The 16,149-nt window shown below is 37.4% G+C and overlaps 2 protein-coding genes across 3 annotated transcripts; one reads left to right on the top strand and one right to left on the bottom strand.

The window, feature by feature from the left end:
• Nucleotides 1-1,907: 1,907 nt before the first annotated feature.
• mtres1 (mitochondrial transcription rescue factor 1) lies at nt 1,908-6,845 on the bottom strand. The gene is made up of 4 exons (XM_046866038.1): nt 6,690-6,845; nt 4,785-5,215; nt 2,722-2,794; nt 1,908-2,299 (listed from the first exon to the last, which is right to left on the bottom strand). Exons 2-4 carry the CDS (start codon nt 5,201-5,203, stop codon nt 2,117-2,119), a joined length of 675 nt encoding a protein of 224 aa, XP_046721994.1. The 5' UTR covers nt 5,204-5,215; nt 6,690-6,845; the 3' UTR covers nt 1,908-2,116.
• A 1,029-nt stretch (nt 6,846-7,874) lies between these two features.
• matn3b (matrilin 3b) lies at nt 7,875-15,927 on the top strand. Of its 2 annotated transcripts, XM_046866026.1 has the most exons (5): nt 7,969-8,160; nt 11,733-12,308; nt 13,007-13,135; nt 15,459-15,557; nt 15,794-15,927. In XM_046866026.1, the coding sequence occupies exons 1-5, from the start codon at nt 7,992-7,994 to the stop codon at nt 15,835-15,837; spliced, it is 1,017 nt and encodes a 338-aa protein (XP_046721982.1). In that variant the 5' UTR covers nt 7,969-7,991; the 3' UTR covers nt 15,838-15,927. The 2 variants fall into 2 exon arrangements, with proteins under 2 accessions (XP_046721973.1, XP_046721982.1); XM_046866017.1 differs by lacking the exon at nt 15,794-15,927 and having other exon boundaries at nt 7,875-8,160; nt 15,459-15,784.
• The last annotated feature ends 222 nt before the right edge of the window (nt 15,928-16,149 follow it).

The following is a 16,149-nucleotide window of genomic DNA, read 5'->3' as shown; positions in this document are numbered from 1 at the left end:
CCTCGTGTGTTGGTCCTTGTTTATAAGATGTAGCTACAACAGTGAAGCTAATTAATGATGACACTATTGACAGATTAGTAAGAATACAAATATGCCAAGCTATTGTACTTCTAACTTTTAATAGATAAGCTAGCGTAGCTTTAGGCTAGCAAATACAAAAGTGGAAAGAATTTCATCTTTAGTTACTAGTTACTTTAGTAATGGCAGAGAGATATATATATATATATATATATATATATATATACATATATAAATATATATTTTTTGTTTTTAATGTTGCAGCACTGGCGTTTTTCTAACTTTATGTCCTAGCTGCAGGATATACTAAAATATAGGAACAGATTGATTACTATTTTTAAATAAAAGTTTGTGTTTCATCAAAAACCGTTTTGGTTTGTTTGGTTCGCAGATGTTTGTTCCATGTACTGCCCAATTCACATACAACAGAAATCTGTGAGCGAATTTCCCATGATGCTTTGTGGTGAAGCAAATAGTCACTAACCTTTTAGACAAGATATGCAATGCGACAAATGCTTCAAGACCCACAGGCCTCTTCCCTTGGGTTGCACTGCATAAATTAGCATGATGGAACCTGATTGGCTCTTAGATTTTAGAGTGTTGCTGAAGCAGAATTTCAAAAAACGAATTCCGGACATATTTAACAACATATGTAAAGGTCGTAAAATCAAGAGACCCACGAAACAATTATTTTCCCTCAAATATTATGAAATATAAATGATTACAACTATTGCTATTCCTTCAACAAATATTATGTTTAAGTATAGCTGCTTTTTCCCTCAAATATAAATTATTTAAGGAATTGATGTTTATTTCTGTAAATATAATTTTGAAAAATTGCTGCTTTTTCCACCAATAAAAACGATTTCTAAGAATTGTTGTTTCAGTCCGCAAATATAAATCATTTGAACGCATTTCGGTTGTTGTAAAATAAAAAAGTATAAAACAGTATTTTAGTAAAATATTACTGTTAACCCCCCACAACAATAAAATAATTTTAAACAATTGTCAATTTTTCTTTTCCCTGCATATACAAGTTAAATTATTTCTAATGTTTTATGTTAAATACTAATTATTTTATTTCAATATTGCTATATTTGTTCCTCTGGATATAAATTTATTAAAATGATCATGTTTAATTTTTTGTATCCAAATATTAATATAATTAGCTGTTTTTCTCACTAAATATTATCAAAGTGGTTTTAAAAGTTTTTGTTTATATCTATTTTTTATTATTATTTATTTTTAGGAATATTATTTTAATATATTTCTAATGTTTTCCCCCTAATTCTAATTATTATAAAGCATATATATCGCAGGTTTTTTGATTTGATGATTTTTTGCACCTGTATATTTCATTTACATTGCACTGATCTCTGCTGAATCTTCTTTATAAAACCTTGAAAATGTCATGTTTTGGGGCAGAGCATCGACCATTTGATTTGTGTTCGTTGCAAATGTGAGTAATGAGATAATTAGATCATGTGATGGTGATTGTAGTAAACAACTGCTGTTCCTTTGTGAAGAGTGTTCTAGATGTGTGTTTTTTTAGGATTATTAGCTATAAAAGAAGTGAGGTTTCCTGGTGGTCTAGTGGTTAGGATGCGGCGTTCTCACTGCTGCGGCCCGGGTTCGATCCCCGGTCAGGGAACCAACCCCAGCCACTTTCAGTGCCGGTCCCAAGCCTGGATAAATTGGGGAGGGTTGCGTTAGGAAGGGCATCCAGCGTAAAAACGTGCTAAATTAAACATGCGGAGGATCCGCTGTGGCGACCCCTAACGGGACAAGCCGAAAGATTTACTACTGCTAGCTATAAAAGAAGTAAATACACACAACGGTGCATCCTTGAATATGATATTTCAGGTAATGAAAAGATCAGGAAATCATCGTAAAGTGAAAGTTATATATTATATACGCAAATAATACTTTAAACCAGACATCTTTCACCATGTGAGATGAAAAAATCCTGTACATTTCATCGGTTAAAGTGAAATCCTTACACAGCTGTGAAAACCTGCTTTCAATTCTGTCCACTGTTGTGTTTTTGTTTTTTTTAGAGTACATTTTGATGCTCTTTAAAAAAAATGGCAAAGTAACATTATTCTCTAAAGGTGTCTTGTTTAGGAAGCTGAAGATGTTTCCAGGTTCTCAGCAGGACTTTCTGTTTCTCTCCATCCTTTGTTTCACCGACGATCTTCTTCAGGACGACTCTCTTCAGTGTCACTGCGTCCTTCTCTTTGTCCTCTTCAATGATTAGGTCTAACGTGTCTCCCACTTTCACCTGCAGGGGGAGACAAACGCCAGAGATACGCCACAACATCAGCAACAGTCAAGCAGCAAAATCAACAGGTCTGTTCAGCACACACTGTATCCACAGATTGGTATGTGCTTTTTGAACATCCCATTTGCTGTTATAATAATCTCCACTCTTCTGGGAAGATGTTTCACTAGATTTTGAAGTGTGATTGTGGAAATTCATTTAGCTACAAGGGTGTTAGTAAAGTCAGGTTCACATTCGTACCAAAGGTGTTCCAGCTCTATAGCAGATCTTCATGGAACTGGCTTTGTGCAAAAGGGCTTTGTCTTAAAAGTTGACCCAAAGTGAGGGAAATCTTTCCTGCTATTGCATGCAATTGTGTGCCTCATGTGTGGTAACACACATCTCGATGATAGCAAATACTTTTATCACGTTTATTAACTCACCGTTTTGCTTTTCTTGACGAGCTTCTGTCCGTTCAGTCTCAGCTTGTGGTCGTAGAAAGCGTCCTCGATTTTACTGCAAAGGAATACCACCTCGTATTTGTGTTTTATTTTTGTTTTATCAGTGTGTAGGTGTTTTATTGGTGTGTGTTTGTGTGCACCTTTTTTATTGGTGTCTGTGTGTCTGTGTCTTTTCAGTGTGTAATATCTGTGAATAGGTGTGTATTTATGTTTTATCAGTGTGTGTTTTATCAGTGTGTATTTGTATGTAATGGTGTTTTGTCAGTGTGTGTATGTGTATTTGTGTTATCAATGTGTATAGGTGTTTGATCGGTGTGTAATTGTGTTTTATCGGTGTGTACCTGTATGTAATTGTGTTTTAGCAGTGTGTATGTGTTTTATCGGTGTGTAATTGTGTGTAATTGTGTTTTATTGCTGTGTACTTGTGTGTAATTGTGTTTTATCGGCGTGTATCAGTATGTAATTGTGTTTTATTGGTGTGTACCTGTATGTAATTGTGTTTTAGCAGTGTGTATGTGTTTTATCAGTGTGTAATTGTGTTTTATCAGTGTATGTGTTTTATCGGTGTGTAATTGTGTTTTATCGGTGTGTAATTGTGTTTTATCAGCGTGTAATTGTTCTATCGGTGTACTTGTGTGTAATTGTGTTTTATCAGCGTGTAATTGTGTTTTATCGGTGTGCATCTGTGTGTAATTGTGTTTTATCAGTGTGTAATTGTGTTTTATCGGTGTGCATCTGTGTGTAATTGTGTTTTATCGGTGTGTAATTGTGTTTTATCAGCGTGTAATTGTTCTATCGGTGTGTACTTGTGTGTAATTGTGTTTTATCGTGTGTAATTGTGTTTTATCGGTGTGTAATTGTTTAATCGGTGTACTTGTGTGATTGTGTTTTATCGGTGTGTAATTGTGTTTTATCAGCGTGTAATTGTGTTTTATCAGCGTAATTGTTCTATCGGTGTGTACTTGTGTGTAATCGGTGTGTGATTGTGTTTTATCGGTGTGTGATTGTGTTTTATCGGTGTGTACTTGTGTGTAATCGGTGTGTGATTGTGTTTTATCGTGTAATTGTGTTTTATCGGTGTGTAATTATGTTTTATCGGTGTGTAATTGTGTTTTATCAGTGTGTATTTGTATGTAATGGTGTTTTGTCAGTGTGTGTATGTGTTTTATCGGTGTGTAATTGTGTTTTATCAGTGTGTGTTTTATCAGTGTGTATTTGTATGTAATGGTGTTTTGTCAGTGTGTGTATGTGTATTTGTGTTATCAATGTGTATAGGTGTTTGATCGGTGTGTAATTGTGTTTTATCGTGTGTACCTGTATGTAATTGTGTTTTAGCAGTGTGTATGTGTTTTATCGGTGTGTAATTGTGTGTAATTGTGTTTTATTGCTGTGTACTTGTGTGTAATTGTGTTTTATCGGCGTGTATCAGTATGTAATTGTGTTTTATTGGTGTGTACCTGTATGTAATTGTGTTTTAGCAGTGTGTATGTGTTTTATCAGTGTGTAATTGTGTTTTATCGGTGTGCATCTGTGTGTAATTGTGTTTTATCGGTGTGTAATTGTGTTTTATCAGCGTGTAATTGTTCTATCGGTGTGTACTTGTGTGTAATTGTGTTTTATCGGTGTGTAATTGTGTTTTATCAGTGTAATTGTTTAATCGGTGTACTTGTGTGATTGTGTTTTATCGGTGTGTAATTGTGTTTTATCGGTGTGTAATTGTGTTTTATCGGTGTGTACCTCTATGTAATTGTGTTTTAGCAGTGTGTATGTGTTTTATCGGTGTGTAATTGTGTGTAATTGTGTTTTATTGGTGTGTAATTGTGTTTTATCGGTGTGTACCTGTATGTAATTGTGTTTTAGCAGTGTGTATGTGTTTTATCGGTGTGTAATTGTGTTTTATCGGTGTGTAATTGTGTTTTATCGGTGTGTACCCGTGTGTAATTGTGTTTTATCGGTGTGCAATTGTGTTTTATCGGTGTGTACCCGTGTGTAATTGTGTTTTATCGGTGTGTATTTGTTGTGTAAATTTGTGCTCCAGTGCTTACTGCCTGGCGACGTCGAGTCCCGTCTTCATGACGAGATCGAAGCGTAGCGAGTGAACAGTTTTCTCCTGATCTTTATAGTCCTTGGGTAAACTGGGATCTTCTTGCAGTTCGTCCTCGTAATCGCTGGCCTCTGGATCTTCCTCTTCTTCCTCCTCTGCACTTCCTGCTTGCCCCTTTTTCCTCTTATAGCCTTTAAAGCGTGTCTGCTGATAGGTGAGGCCATGTGTGGCGTCTCGGGACTTCAGGAGCGCCGCTGAGCGCTGAGCGAAAGGAGCTCCGGAGCCCCACAGCTGACGCGCATGCAGCGCTCGGGGACAACGCAGGGAAAAACTCAGGCCGGGCCACGAACACACAGCCTGCAGAGACGAGAGTTTCCCGAGCTGACGCAGGGTCAGAGCCTGGACCGAGAAACTCTGCATCTTCTCCTCTCGCTACACAAACACACACACAGAACAGGTGGCGTTCAACTGGGCACCACTTTAAGGGTGTGAAGAAATGCTGTAAAGTAAGAATGCTTTAAAAAATATATACATTTTAATTGTTTATTCTGTATCAATGTTCTAAACTGAAATCTAAATCAAATCAGTATTTGGTGTAATCACCGTTGGCGTCGATTCGTACACTCGCACATAGGCAGGGATTTTGTAGGATCGAAGTCCGGTGTATAACGACCAATTCTACCATCAGGTGCTAATTATCATCACTTTCATGGGTAGGTTGAAACAGACAGTAACTGAAACAGAAACAAATGTGCAGGAGCTTCACACTGGGTAAGGAACAGCCAAACACTGCTACTAAGGTGGGGTTGTCACAGTGGAAGACCGGTCACAGGTCCTACACCAAGGCAAGACTGAGCACAGCAACAAGACACAGGTAGTTTTCTCCTGCATCAGCAAGGTCTCTTCCAGGCAAAGCTCTCAAAGCAAACTGGGGTTTCATGATGTGCTGTTGAGGCTATTTTGAAAAAGCACAAAGAAACGGCCGATGTTGAGGACCATCGATGCTGATGCAAGAACACTTAATGCTGCAGATGTAAGAAACATCATGCTTACTTCCCTTCAACAGCAGAAAGATATCTATCAGCAAAGAACTGAAGGAAACCAGTGGGACCCTTTTACACCCATCCAGTGTCTGGTGATGTCTAGCCAGAAGTGGGGTTCATGGAAGAATTGCAGCCAAAAAGCCAAACCTCTAACATGAAAACAAGACTAAGTGAGGGAACTCTGCATGAAAACAGAGGAATTGTGGCCAGAAAATGGCAGCTGGTGCTCTGACCTGACGAGTTCAAATCTGAAAGCATTACAATAACGAGTCTAACAACAGTGAAGCATGATGGCGGTTTCCTGCAAGTTGGTGCTACATTTCTGTAAATGGATGTAAATGTGGACAGGATTACTGGTGTCCTAAATGCAGAGGAATACAGAAATGCAGACTTCTTCATAATGCAGGACCACCACAGAGGCTTCTGATTAGCCCTAAATTAATTCTGAAAGACAATGTCCGTAACAACTGTTTTCAGTGTAGAGAAGAACAAGGAGTCCTAGAAGTAACACAGTCCTGATCCCAGGCAGAACACATCCGCAGAAGATCTGTGGTTAGTTCAAGATGTTGAAGTTGCTTGAGAAACTGTGTGTAAGTGAACCTAGAAGAACTGATGCTGTTTTGCAGGTAAAGTGTTCACACTAAATACTGATTTCATTTGGATCTCACTTTACTTTTCGCTTTGTTGAAAGCCTAAACGTTTTCACAGCACTGTAATATACTTTATATATAGTTCATATCAATGACATCATAATGATAAAAGGTTATATATTATATAATCATTCTACATGTCCAAACACAGCGTCAAACTTCTCCCACGTGCACGCGCGCATTTAGTAAAAAAATTCACTTTGGATTACTTACTAGAAAGCACAGAAGCGGATTCCAATCCGTATTATTAAACCCTCACGTGAATGAACTCGGACCTTCAGCCCGCTTTCTCCTTGTAAACAGAGAGCGCAGAACGTGTTTATTAACCAGCAGCTCTTAGCTCACAGAAGAAGAGTGTTAAAGCGGAAGTGTGTATTGTCTCCCCCTGCGGCCGGAGGGTGGAATTGCACTGCTGCACCCTCAGCCGCTTACCATTCACATTAACATCTATTACATTTAGTTTAGAACGAAGTTCACAAACCATGAAGTTGAGTTAAAGTAGAGATACACTCTGTAAAATATGACTTAAAAGTAAAAGTGCTACCTTTATACTTCTCTAACTTATAATCATGAGCCCAAAACCTTCTTTTCAACTGCTTAAAAAGGAAAAATAAGGCCATAGGGGTGGTGGCAAGTTAGAGTCAGTAGTTTCTTCCATTATTTATTCCTTCTAAAATGTTCTTCTTGCTGTTGAACTGATGCTGAACTGTATGTTGGTGATGAGTAGATACCTCCAAGCGCCAATCAAAACGTTCAAAACAAAGCGTGCGCTTTACCCTGATTGGTGGTTTTTATCCACTCATAAATAACAAGGAACAACTGATTTCACAAAAAATGTAGTTGAGTAAAAAGTAAAGTACTTCTTTACTGTCCACCAGTGATTACATACTGTATATAATTAATTAATTATACTCAAATACAATACTTTATTAATCAATGTATAAATAAAATACTTTATATAGTTAATTTAGTTTGAACACCATGTGGAAAAGCAGAAGTTGGTGTAAATAAATTACATGAACACAACAACTACTAATACTGCAAATAATGATGATTATTATTATTATTATTATTATTATTATTATTATTATTATTTGAGACTTTCTTGTTTTATTTTATTATTTTATACTTTTTGTAACCTGATTTATGTCCTGCATTACTGCAAAAACCTTTGGATTTTGTTAGAAAATGTTTGTTTCCCAGTACAAAAATTTAAATATAAAAATAGATTGTAATTTTAATGACAATCAATAAATAGAACAAGAATATAGTAATATATATATATATATTTTTAAATATGTATTACTATACATCCCCTTGCCCAAGGCTTTTTTCCTAAGGCATTTTATGTCTTTGTTTCTGTTTATATACTCTCCCAGATCTCCACCCTGTTTGTCGATTGGCTGCTGGTGTCTCAGAAGGTGGAACCAGGGTCTTTAAATGTACTGAGCAGTTCAGTACTGCAGTAGAGCACACAGAGCTGCATGACACATACGTAAAGAATCTGAGAGCAGAATGGCCTGGTTTATGTGTTTCGTGGCACCAGTAATGATGATGATGATGATGATGATAGAAAATGAGGCGACATATGGACCATACAGGTATATCCAGGACAGACCTGCAGTGAGACATAGACCACTGACCTACAGCAGACCTGCTCATGGAAACAACATCAACTATGGAGGTATGGACCAGCTTTCTTCAACATAAGGCTAAAAAGTATTTTCTTTGCAGTTTCAGGAGAACAGTATTGTGTTTATATATATATATATATATATATATATATATATATATATATATATATATATATATATATATATATGATGGTTAATATATGTGAACATATATAAACATATTTGCAGTTCTGTTGGTTGCTTGAGAAATATATAATAAAGTATATCTACAAACATGTGAAAAACTTTTTACTTACTATCTATCTATGTTTCTACACATATGAAGGATACCTATACTTTAATATATTGTGTAACCTAATTCATGGTACTTTAAAGAAGCATAATATATAAAATACCTGATGTTAAGTTATGGAATTAGTTACTATTTGAAATTAGTTTTACATGTTGAATTTGATCATGGGACTATTTAACATTGATACTGTACACTCCTATAGAGTAATTTGAGAGGTCAGTTTTGTGCTTATATTTGGCATTTCTGCTGTTGGATGTCGATCTGACAAATGCATAAATGTAAATGCAGGAGAATGGAATTATTCAGGCTCTTCTTTTTGCTAGTCATTGAAATGCAAAATAGCAGAGCTCTAGAAAAAAACAACAACTAGGCTCTAAATAAATGATTCAGTCCTTAGTCCCGGCTTGATTGCCGGTTGATTTTCTAGTATTAAATACATTTAAAAATGACCCAAAAAAACTTTTAATTATGATGTTAATTATTTTGTGTAATTGCAATGAACATTGAATAAAATAAAACATTTCCCCTATTCTTTGACTATATGCCTTTTATAAATGCCATTTATGTATTTCATATATTTTGTACTTAAATTAAATTTACACACACAGACACACACACACTCTCTCTCTCTCTCTCTCTCTCTCTCTCTCTCTCCATATATATATATATATATATATATATATATATATGGAGAGAGAGAAAGAGAGAGAAAGAATGTGTGTGTGTGTATGAACATGTGTATTAAATATGAAATATGTATATTTTAAATTTAGGTGTCATATATGTACAAGTATCTGGCATATAGGGGAGGTGGTAGCTTATTGGTTAAGGCATTGGACTTTGGACTAGAAGGTCACGGGTTCAAATCCCAGCACCACCGAGCTGCCACTGTTGGGCCCTTAACCCTCTCCTGCTCAGTTTAAGTTGCTCTTGACAAGGGCGTCTGCCAAATACCGTAAATGTAAATATACAGTATATACGGTCATTGAAATCCAGACATGAACATGTATGCAATATAAATGCTTTGCATATAGGGGAAGTAATCTTTCATCAAAAAAGCTAAAAAAAAAAAATTGAATAGATTTTTTAGCTGTTTGCATTTAGAATTATGTACCTGAAAACAGTATAATACACAGTCCAGGGGGATGTTGGAAATTCAAATTCTTTTGTCATTTTATATTTCGTATTGGGGGAAACAGAAAAGCACTTCATGCTCATGCGCTGGTCTAGAGCTAGCTTGGTCTATTTCTCTTTCCATTTAAGACACCATTAAACTCACCTTAATCCACCATCCTTCCTCACTGGTGCTCACTCTCTCTCTCTCTCTCTCTCTCTCTCTCTCTCTAACCACATTAAGTCCGTGCCATTAATCCCAGGTATTTTGGGAATTTCCATCATCAAGCTCCTTGGAAGTGGCCGGTGTTCCACCACCACCACCCACCCGTCTTTCCTGTCCAGCGTCCAGTCGTGCCACTTGTGACCGCAAATCTAATGCTAAAAAAGCCGTGTGTCACACTGTCACCCATAGTGCCTCTCAAAGTACCACATAAAGTGCTTACTCCAACAGTAACCACTACTGTGGTTCCTTATATCATTTTACCCACTACCAACACACCCACCATGTCAGCCACCACCACAACGATGACTACCACAACCACCACCACCACCACACCCATCACGATGCCCATCACCACCACCACCACCAGGATGCCCTACACCACCACACCTACCACGATGCCCACCACTACACCTACCATGATGCCCCCCACCACACCTACCATGATGCCCACCACCACCATGATGCCCACCACCACCATGCTGTACACAACTACACCCACCTCACTGCCTCCCAGCACCCTGAGCTCCACCAAGGCCACTGCTGATTATCCAGGTAGACTCAGGACTATGTCGTCCTCCCATTCTTTTTTCTTTTTTGCCTCCACAGAGAATGCTGTGCCTCATGAGATGCCCTATTATTTTCCACACAACCATCTTTCCTTCTATCACTTTTTTTTCCTCCTTAGGTTTTACCATGGATTTAAAAAGCTTCTGCTAAACCTTACCAATCCTTGGATGCTATTTTGATTAAGCTCCTCAGATGAGTGGAGATGGTTCATGATTGGAGATGGTTCATGATTGGAGATGGTTCATGATTGGAGATGGTTTATGATTGTAAACATCTCAGAATAGTTTATGTTTGGGAATATTTACCTGAGTTGACTGGAGGTTTCTCTGCTCATCCGAGGAGTGTTGTGGTATTTATTTATTTTTTATCAAAAATGACAAAGCTCCTCATATGATTGCGAAACAAGTCAGAAACTTTGCAGTTTAAGCTGTTAGTAACAAGTCAAAATCCTTGCAATTTAAGATGTTTCGCCACTGACAAGCATTGTCGCTTTTGACCAGAAAAGATGAAGATTCTGGCATAAACAAAAAAGTTAAAGACTGTAATTTTGTAAAAGTAGAAATTTAGGATGATTAGACATAAGAATTTAGAGCTGTTGTAGCTCCTCAGATAATCGGAGAATTTTCATCAGTTGAAAATGCATCCAAGAACCAATCCTTGAGTGGAGAATAGTTTTCAGTTCATTGGAGAACATTGGCTGGACAAACCCATTGGGAACACAAATGTCTAGTGCTGATACATTAAAGATACTAGTTTACAGTTAAAGATGTTGCTTCATTTATCTGAGGAACTTCATTGGTTCTTTATCTTTAAATCAGATGTAATGAAGCTTGTGAAATGAGTGGACAAACACCTTAAACAAACAGTGCAAGTAGGAGCTTCATCAGAGCAGTTGGTGTTATTGAAATGCCTTTAAACGTCTTCATATCTTCGGTTTATGAATGAGGTCTTCTAGAAACATGCACCTGCAAAATAATTCTTCATGTATGCTAGGCTAGCAGCTAAGCCAAATGTGCTGAAGTAATTTTTTCCAATTATAGTTACATTCAATGATGTGGAACGTCCATCCAACATCATATCTTCCATGTTATGGCAGGTATAAACACCCATCCTCCTGTCGGGTTCTCTTTTTTTACAGCTGTGTTGTGTAACCAAGAAACTGCAAAGAAGCATAAACTCCTCTGTTCTGAAGATGTCTGGCAATGAATTCTTCCATATATGTAAAAATAAGTAATGTCTTGCAAAAAACTTTATTGAATCACTGATGTTTCAACTGAAATAAGAACAAATGTCCAATTAGTATCCAGAATTCAGAAGCGCTGAGTGGTGTAAATTTGATAAATAATCCTTAACCAGATGTTTATGGCAAATTGTTTGATATACAGATTTTATGGTGACAAAACTGACATTTTCATAATCCCCAGCTCCAGTGGAAGTGTGCAAGAGCCGCCCGCTGGACCTGGTGTTCATTATCGACAGCTCTCGCAGCGTCCGTCCTGCGGAATTCGAAAAGGTCAAAGTGTTCCTCTCGGATATGGTGGACTCACTGGATGTTGGCATCGATGCCACACGTGTCGGACTGGTCAACTACGCCAGCACGGTAAACATTGAGTTCCACCTGAAGACGTTCACCAACAAAGCTGATCTGAAACGCGCCTTCCCTCGGGTTGAGCCGCTCTCCACCGGGACCATGACTGGCCTGGCCATTAAAACAGCCATGGAGAAAGCATTCACAGAGGAGTCTGGTGCCAGGGCAGCAAATAAAAATATCCCTAAGGTGGCGATTATTGTGACAGACGGGCGGCCGCAGGACACGGTGGAGGAGGTGTCGGCTTCGGCGAGGGCCGTCGGGATAGAGATCTATGCCGTTGGAGTGGACAGGGCCGACATGAAATCCCTGCAAGCAATGGCAAGCCAGCCTCTGGATGATCATGTGTTCTATGTGGAGACGTACGGTGTGATCGAGAAACTCACGTCCAAGTTCAGGGAATCTCTGTGTGGTAAGATCAGGAAAATGCCCCTTTTTCAACTAGACAAGGTAAAAACGATCAGTTCATCTGAGCAGAATGCTTGAAGTGATGCTGAACATAATATCAACACCTTGAAAACAGAAAACACTTTAAACTTTATTTTATGAAATAGAATGTTTACGTTTGGCCCAAGCCAGCATGTTAACATTTAACTTCTTGCACTCTTTAACCTCATACGTTATGGCTTTTAGGCTACGTTCATGTTAGCAAGTAACAAATCACTGCTGTCCTCCATTTTATATCGACAGCTTCTACAGCTAACTGGTTGAACAGGAAATGAAGCAAAACAATAAAAAGTGCAAAAATCGATTTTTTTTTATTTTATTTTCATGCTAGGATTCATGTTTGCATTGTTCTTAGATTAAATTAACAAATCTAAATGTTCTAGCTATAAGCACCTAAATAATATAAAATAAAATACTTCTTTCTAAGCTTTATTTATCTGCATAATGCATTTTTTTCTGCCATTTTTATGAGAATAAATTGCAGGAAGAAGTTGAAAAAAGCCACCAAAGACATTTTCTCAAGGAATTATTGAAGATGATCGTTGGATTCATTTATTTTTGCTATATTTCTTTGCTGTTCGATACTATTGAATGACTGAATGAATGATGAACATATGTGTGTCTTTGTTTGCTAACTTTGCTAGTCACGATTATCGCCTACAGGTATCGATGCATGTTCTCTCAGACACGACTGCGAGCACGAATGCGTGAACAACTTCAACTCTTACTACTGCAAGTGCAGAGAGGGATACGTGCTTAACCTGGACAAGAAAACATGCTCACAGGCCAAGGGTTCGTCTCTGTGTCATGCTTAGAGAGTATCTGAGTGCATGTCAAAACTGTCCTCACTAATCTTTGTAGTATTTACTAAATCATTATTTGTTTGTCAAAGATTGCATTCAGTGTTATTTTTCTTCCAAACTCAGAAACGTTTGGCGAACTACCTAGCTGATGTGACTGCATGCTAGCTGACTAGCTTACTTACAAGCATCTTGTACATCAAGTAATTACAGTACAGCATTATTTATAATACAGGATTCATGATACTGTTGATAGCATGCTAACTAATTACCTCAGTGACTGGCAGTGTAATGCTAGCTAGTGTGACACCTAGCTAACTATATATTTAACTCTATTAAGCAAAAATTCAAACTTACTAGTAACTAGTAGAGCAACCAGCTCAAATACAATGTTTATATCAGTGGCAGGCTGTGCATTTGGTACCTGGGCCTTCAGTGGGTACTTACATGACTTAATCCACCTCTTAATACCACCACTATCACATCGCAATTATAGAAACCATCAATACTATACTAAACCGCAATATAACAACGTGTGGCATTACAAAGAGAGAGGCATTTATACCATGTTTACATTTTTACCACTACAACCACAACTGTGCCACCTACATCATCTGGAGTAGTTCAGAATCAATATTTGTCTAATAACATGACAAAAACATAAAAAATTTTAATAAAATACAACCTACTAAACAGAGATGCATACTCATAATGCATACTCACATAATTTGCAATGCTCCTCAAAAGCTGAAAGCCAGTGGTACCACTTTGTAGGCACTGGTCTGGAAGTGACGAACAAACTCTTTCCCAGGCTGAGACAAGCTAGCTAACTTCGGATTTGGCCGACCTCTCCTTACGATGTCTACATTTTCTTGAAAATGTATTTTTAAGTATGTCCGAGACCAAATCAATTTCTCTTCCTCCGTCAGCTATTATGGGCGTAAAAAAGTCTAACTCTAATGTATTAATGTGGGCAGAGCGCTACAGGTGTATTTTGCTAGTCGAACTTGGCTGTAACAATTTCTCTGTCCTCCAATCAGAGGATGAAAAAATGCTGATGCTATTCTGGGCCAGCTAGCTGGCCCTGTGAGGCGAATTTTAAATTTGATTGGTTAAAGAAACAGACCCATTGTGAATATAGTCTAAGGTATATAGGCTAGCACTACTGATTCTGAAGGCCCTGTGCAGATTAGATTGACATGGCAGCACATAGTGGCTGAAATCTGATTAGACAAAAAAAAATCTAACATCCACATACATGTACTGGAATCAGTGCAGCCAAGAGAAACACTACGAAATAAAGAGAAAAAACTGTTTTGAATAAATTAATACAATTTCATGAAAAAAATATTAGAATTTAGGTTGTAAATGTAGATCAGTGCTACTGATAGTATTTATGCCAGCAGAGAAGGCCTTGCTGGCTGTGATTGCCCACCACTGTTTAATATACAGTGTCTATATGTTTTGAGAGACATATGAATGTTTATTGTGTTGATAGGCAGCAAACTAGATTTACTTTGAACAAAGAAATATATAAATGTACAGATGTTACTTTTTACTTTTTAGTGAAAATCCAATATGTCTCCAAACTTCCCTGCTCCAAAACAACCCGAAACCATTAAGCTTCCACTTACGTGTTTGATTGTGGGGGTGAGGCGATCTGATCACATCTTCTCTCCTGTTCTGCATCTTACACAAGTTCCTCTGTTAGAGACAAAAATTTCACATTTGGACTCTACAGAATTTTTTTTTCCAGTGATTTACTGTACACTGTATCTTGTGTGTTTTGCATTTTAAAGAGTTTGCTGAATTGAAACAAAAGGAACATTTTGCTGTGTCTCAAAGATCATAAAATACTCAATGTTTCCACATCTTTCTCGGGTACTGTAGGATAGCTAATATTACAGCGGACATGATAATGTTTCACAACTAGCTAATTTGCTAGCATTGTACTGCTGGCTATTGCAGTATTCAAACTAGCTAGTACTACTTTGGAAAATGATTTGAATGCAGGGTATTGGAGGTTTTTCTTTTGGAAATGACCTCAGGTATTTTTCTATTCTATTTTGTAATATATTCTAGATCATTTCTAATTAAATTATTAAAACTCATCAACACTTGCTAGCTAACTTGGTTAACATTAGGTCACTGACTAAATAGTTGTTTGTGCAACTCTATTACAAAATACTCAACCTGAAATACTTCTGTGACCATTTAGAGCAGAGCTGTTTTGCAAGATGGCTTAGAAAAAGTTTGTGTGTGTGTGTGTGTGTGTGTGTGTGTGTGTGTGTGTGTGTGTGTGGGTTCTCTCCCAGAGGCTCGTGGTGATTTGATGGAGGATGCTTGCATGTGTGAAGCTCAGATCGCATTCCAGAAGAAGGTCCATCACAGTGTTAAAGAGATAAATGGCAAACATATCCTTTCACTTCTTCTGCTAATCACACATGGCTTTATAAATACACACAATACCCACTTACTGTGTTCATGAGTTGAAACTGTGTAATATAAATAAATATAAATATAAATCACTTCTTATAATTTTGGCTAAGATCAAGTGTAGTGTAATATAAAGCTTAATTATATACTATGCACCTTTGTGTTTAATGTCTTTGTGCTTTGTCTTATGTTTTTTTTACTTGACTCGTTACACTGGACGATCTCTCAAGAAGAGTTGATCAGTTACAACTACGCTGAAGCCACACACACACACACACACACACACACACACACACACACACACACACACACAGCATGTCGTAGCTCTTTCATATAGCCGAGCCTCTTGGACGAATCTCTTTCCTCCTCTTCTTTGCATTTTATCTTCAACAATGTGTTCATCTAAACTAAAGTAGCACAGTACCAATGTTCTTTACTTCGGGTTGCCTGAAATTTATCTTATAATAACCCTGATGCTGTTGTCTCATTAATGCTTGTCCAGTCTCCTTTTATTTTGTAAAAATAAAAGCTTTAGAGAACCTTATGAAGGTTTGTTTGTTTAATATTAGG

The sequence above is a fragment of the Silurus meridionalis genome, chromosome 2, assembly GCF_014805685.1.
Source record: "Silurus meridionalis isolate SWU-2019-XX chromosome 2, ASM1480568v1, whole genome shotgun sequence".
NCBI lineage: Eukaryota > Metazoa > Chordata > Actinopteri > Siluriformes > Siluridae > Silurus > Silurus meridionalis.
Note: the sequence above shows the minus strand (reverse complement) of the source record. Positions and strands in the feature narration are given on the sequence as shown.

Bases quoted from the DNA above. Each gene is read 5' to 3' on its own strand.
- matn3b (XM_046866017.1), top strand. From the start codon at position 7,992: ATGGCCTGGTTTATGTGTTTCGTGGCACCAGTAATGATGATGATGATG. The intron at 8,161-11,732 runs GTATGGACCAGC...CATAATCCCCAG, and splicing joins AAACAACATCAACTATGGAG to CTCCAGTGGAAGTGTGCAAG. The intron at 13,136-15,458 runs GTTCGTCTCTGT...GTTCTCTCCCAG, and splicing joins AACATGCTCACAGGCCAAGG to AGGCTCGTGGTGATTTGATG.
- mtres1 (XM_046866038.1), bottom strand. From the start codon at position 5,203: ATGCAGAGTTTCTCGGTCCAGGCTCTGACCCTGCGTCAGCTCGGGAAA. The intron at 2,795-4,784 runs GTAAGCACTGGA...ATTCCTTTGCAG, and splicing joins GGACTCGACGTCGCCAGGCA to TAAAATCGAGGACGCTTTCT. The intron at 2,300-2,721 runs GTGAGTTAATAA...CTCCCCCTGCAG, and splicing joins TCGTCAAGAAAAGCAAAACG to GTGAAAGTGGGAGACACGTT.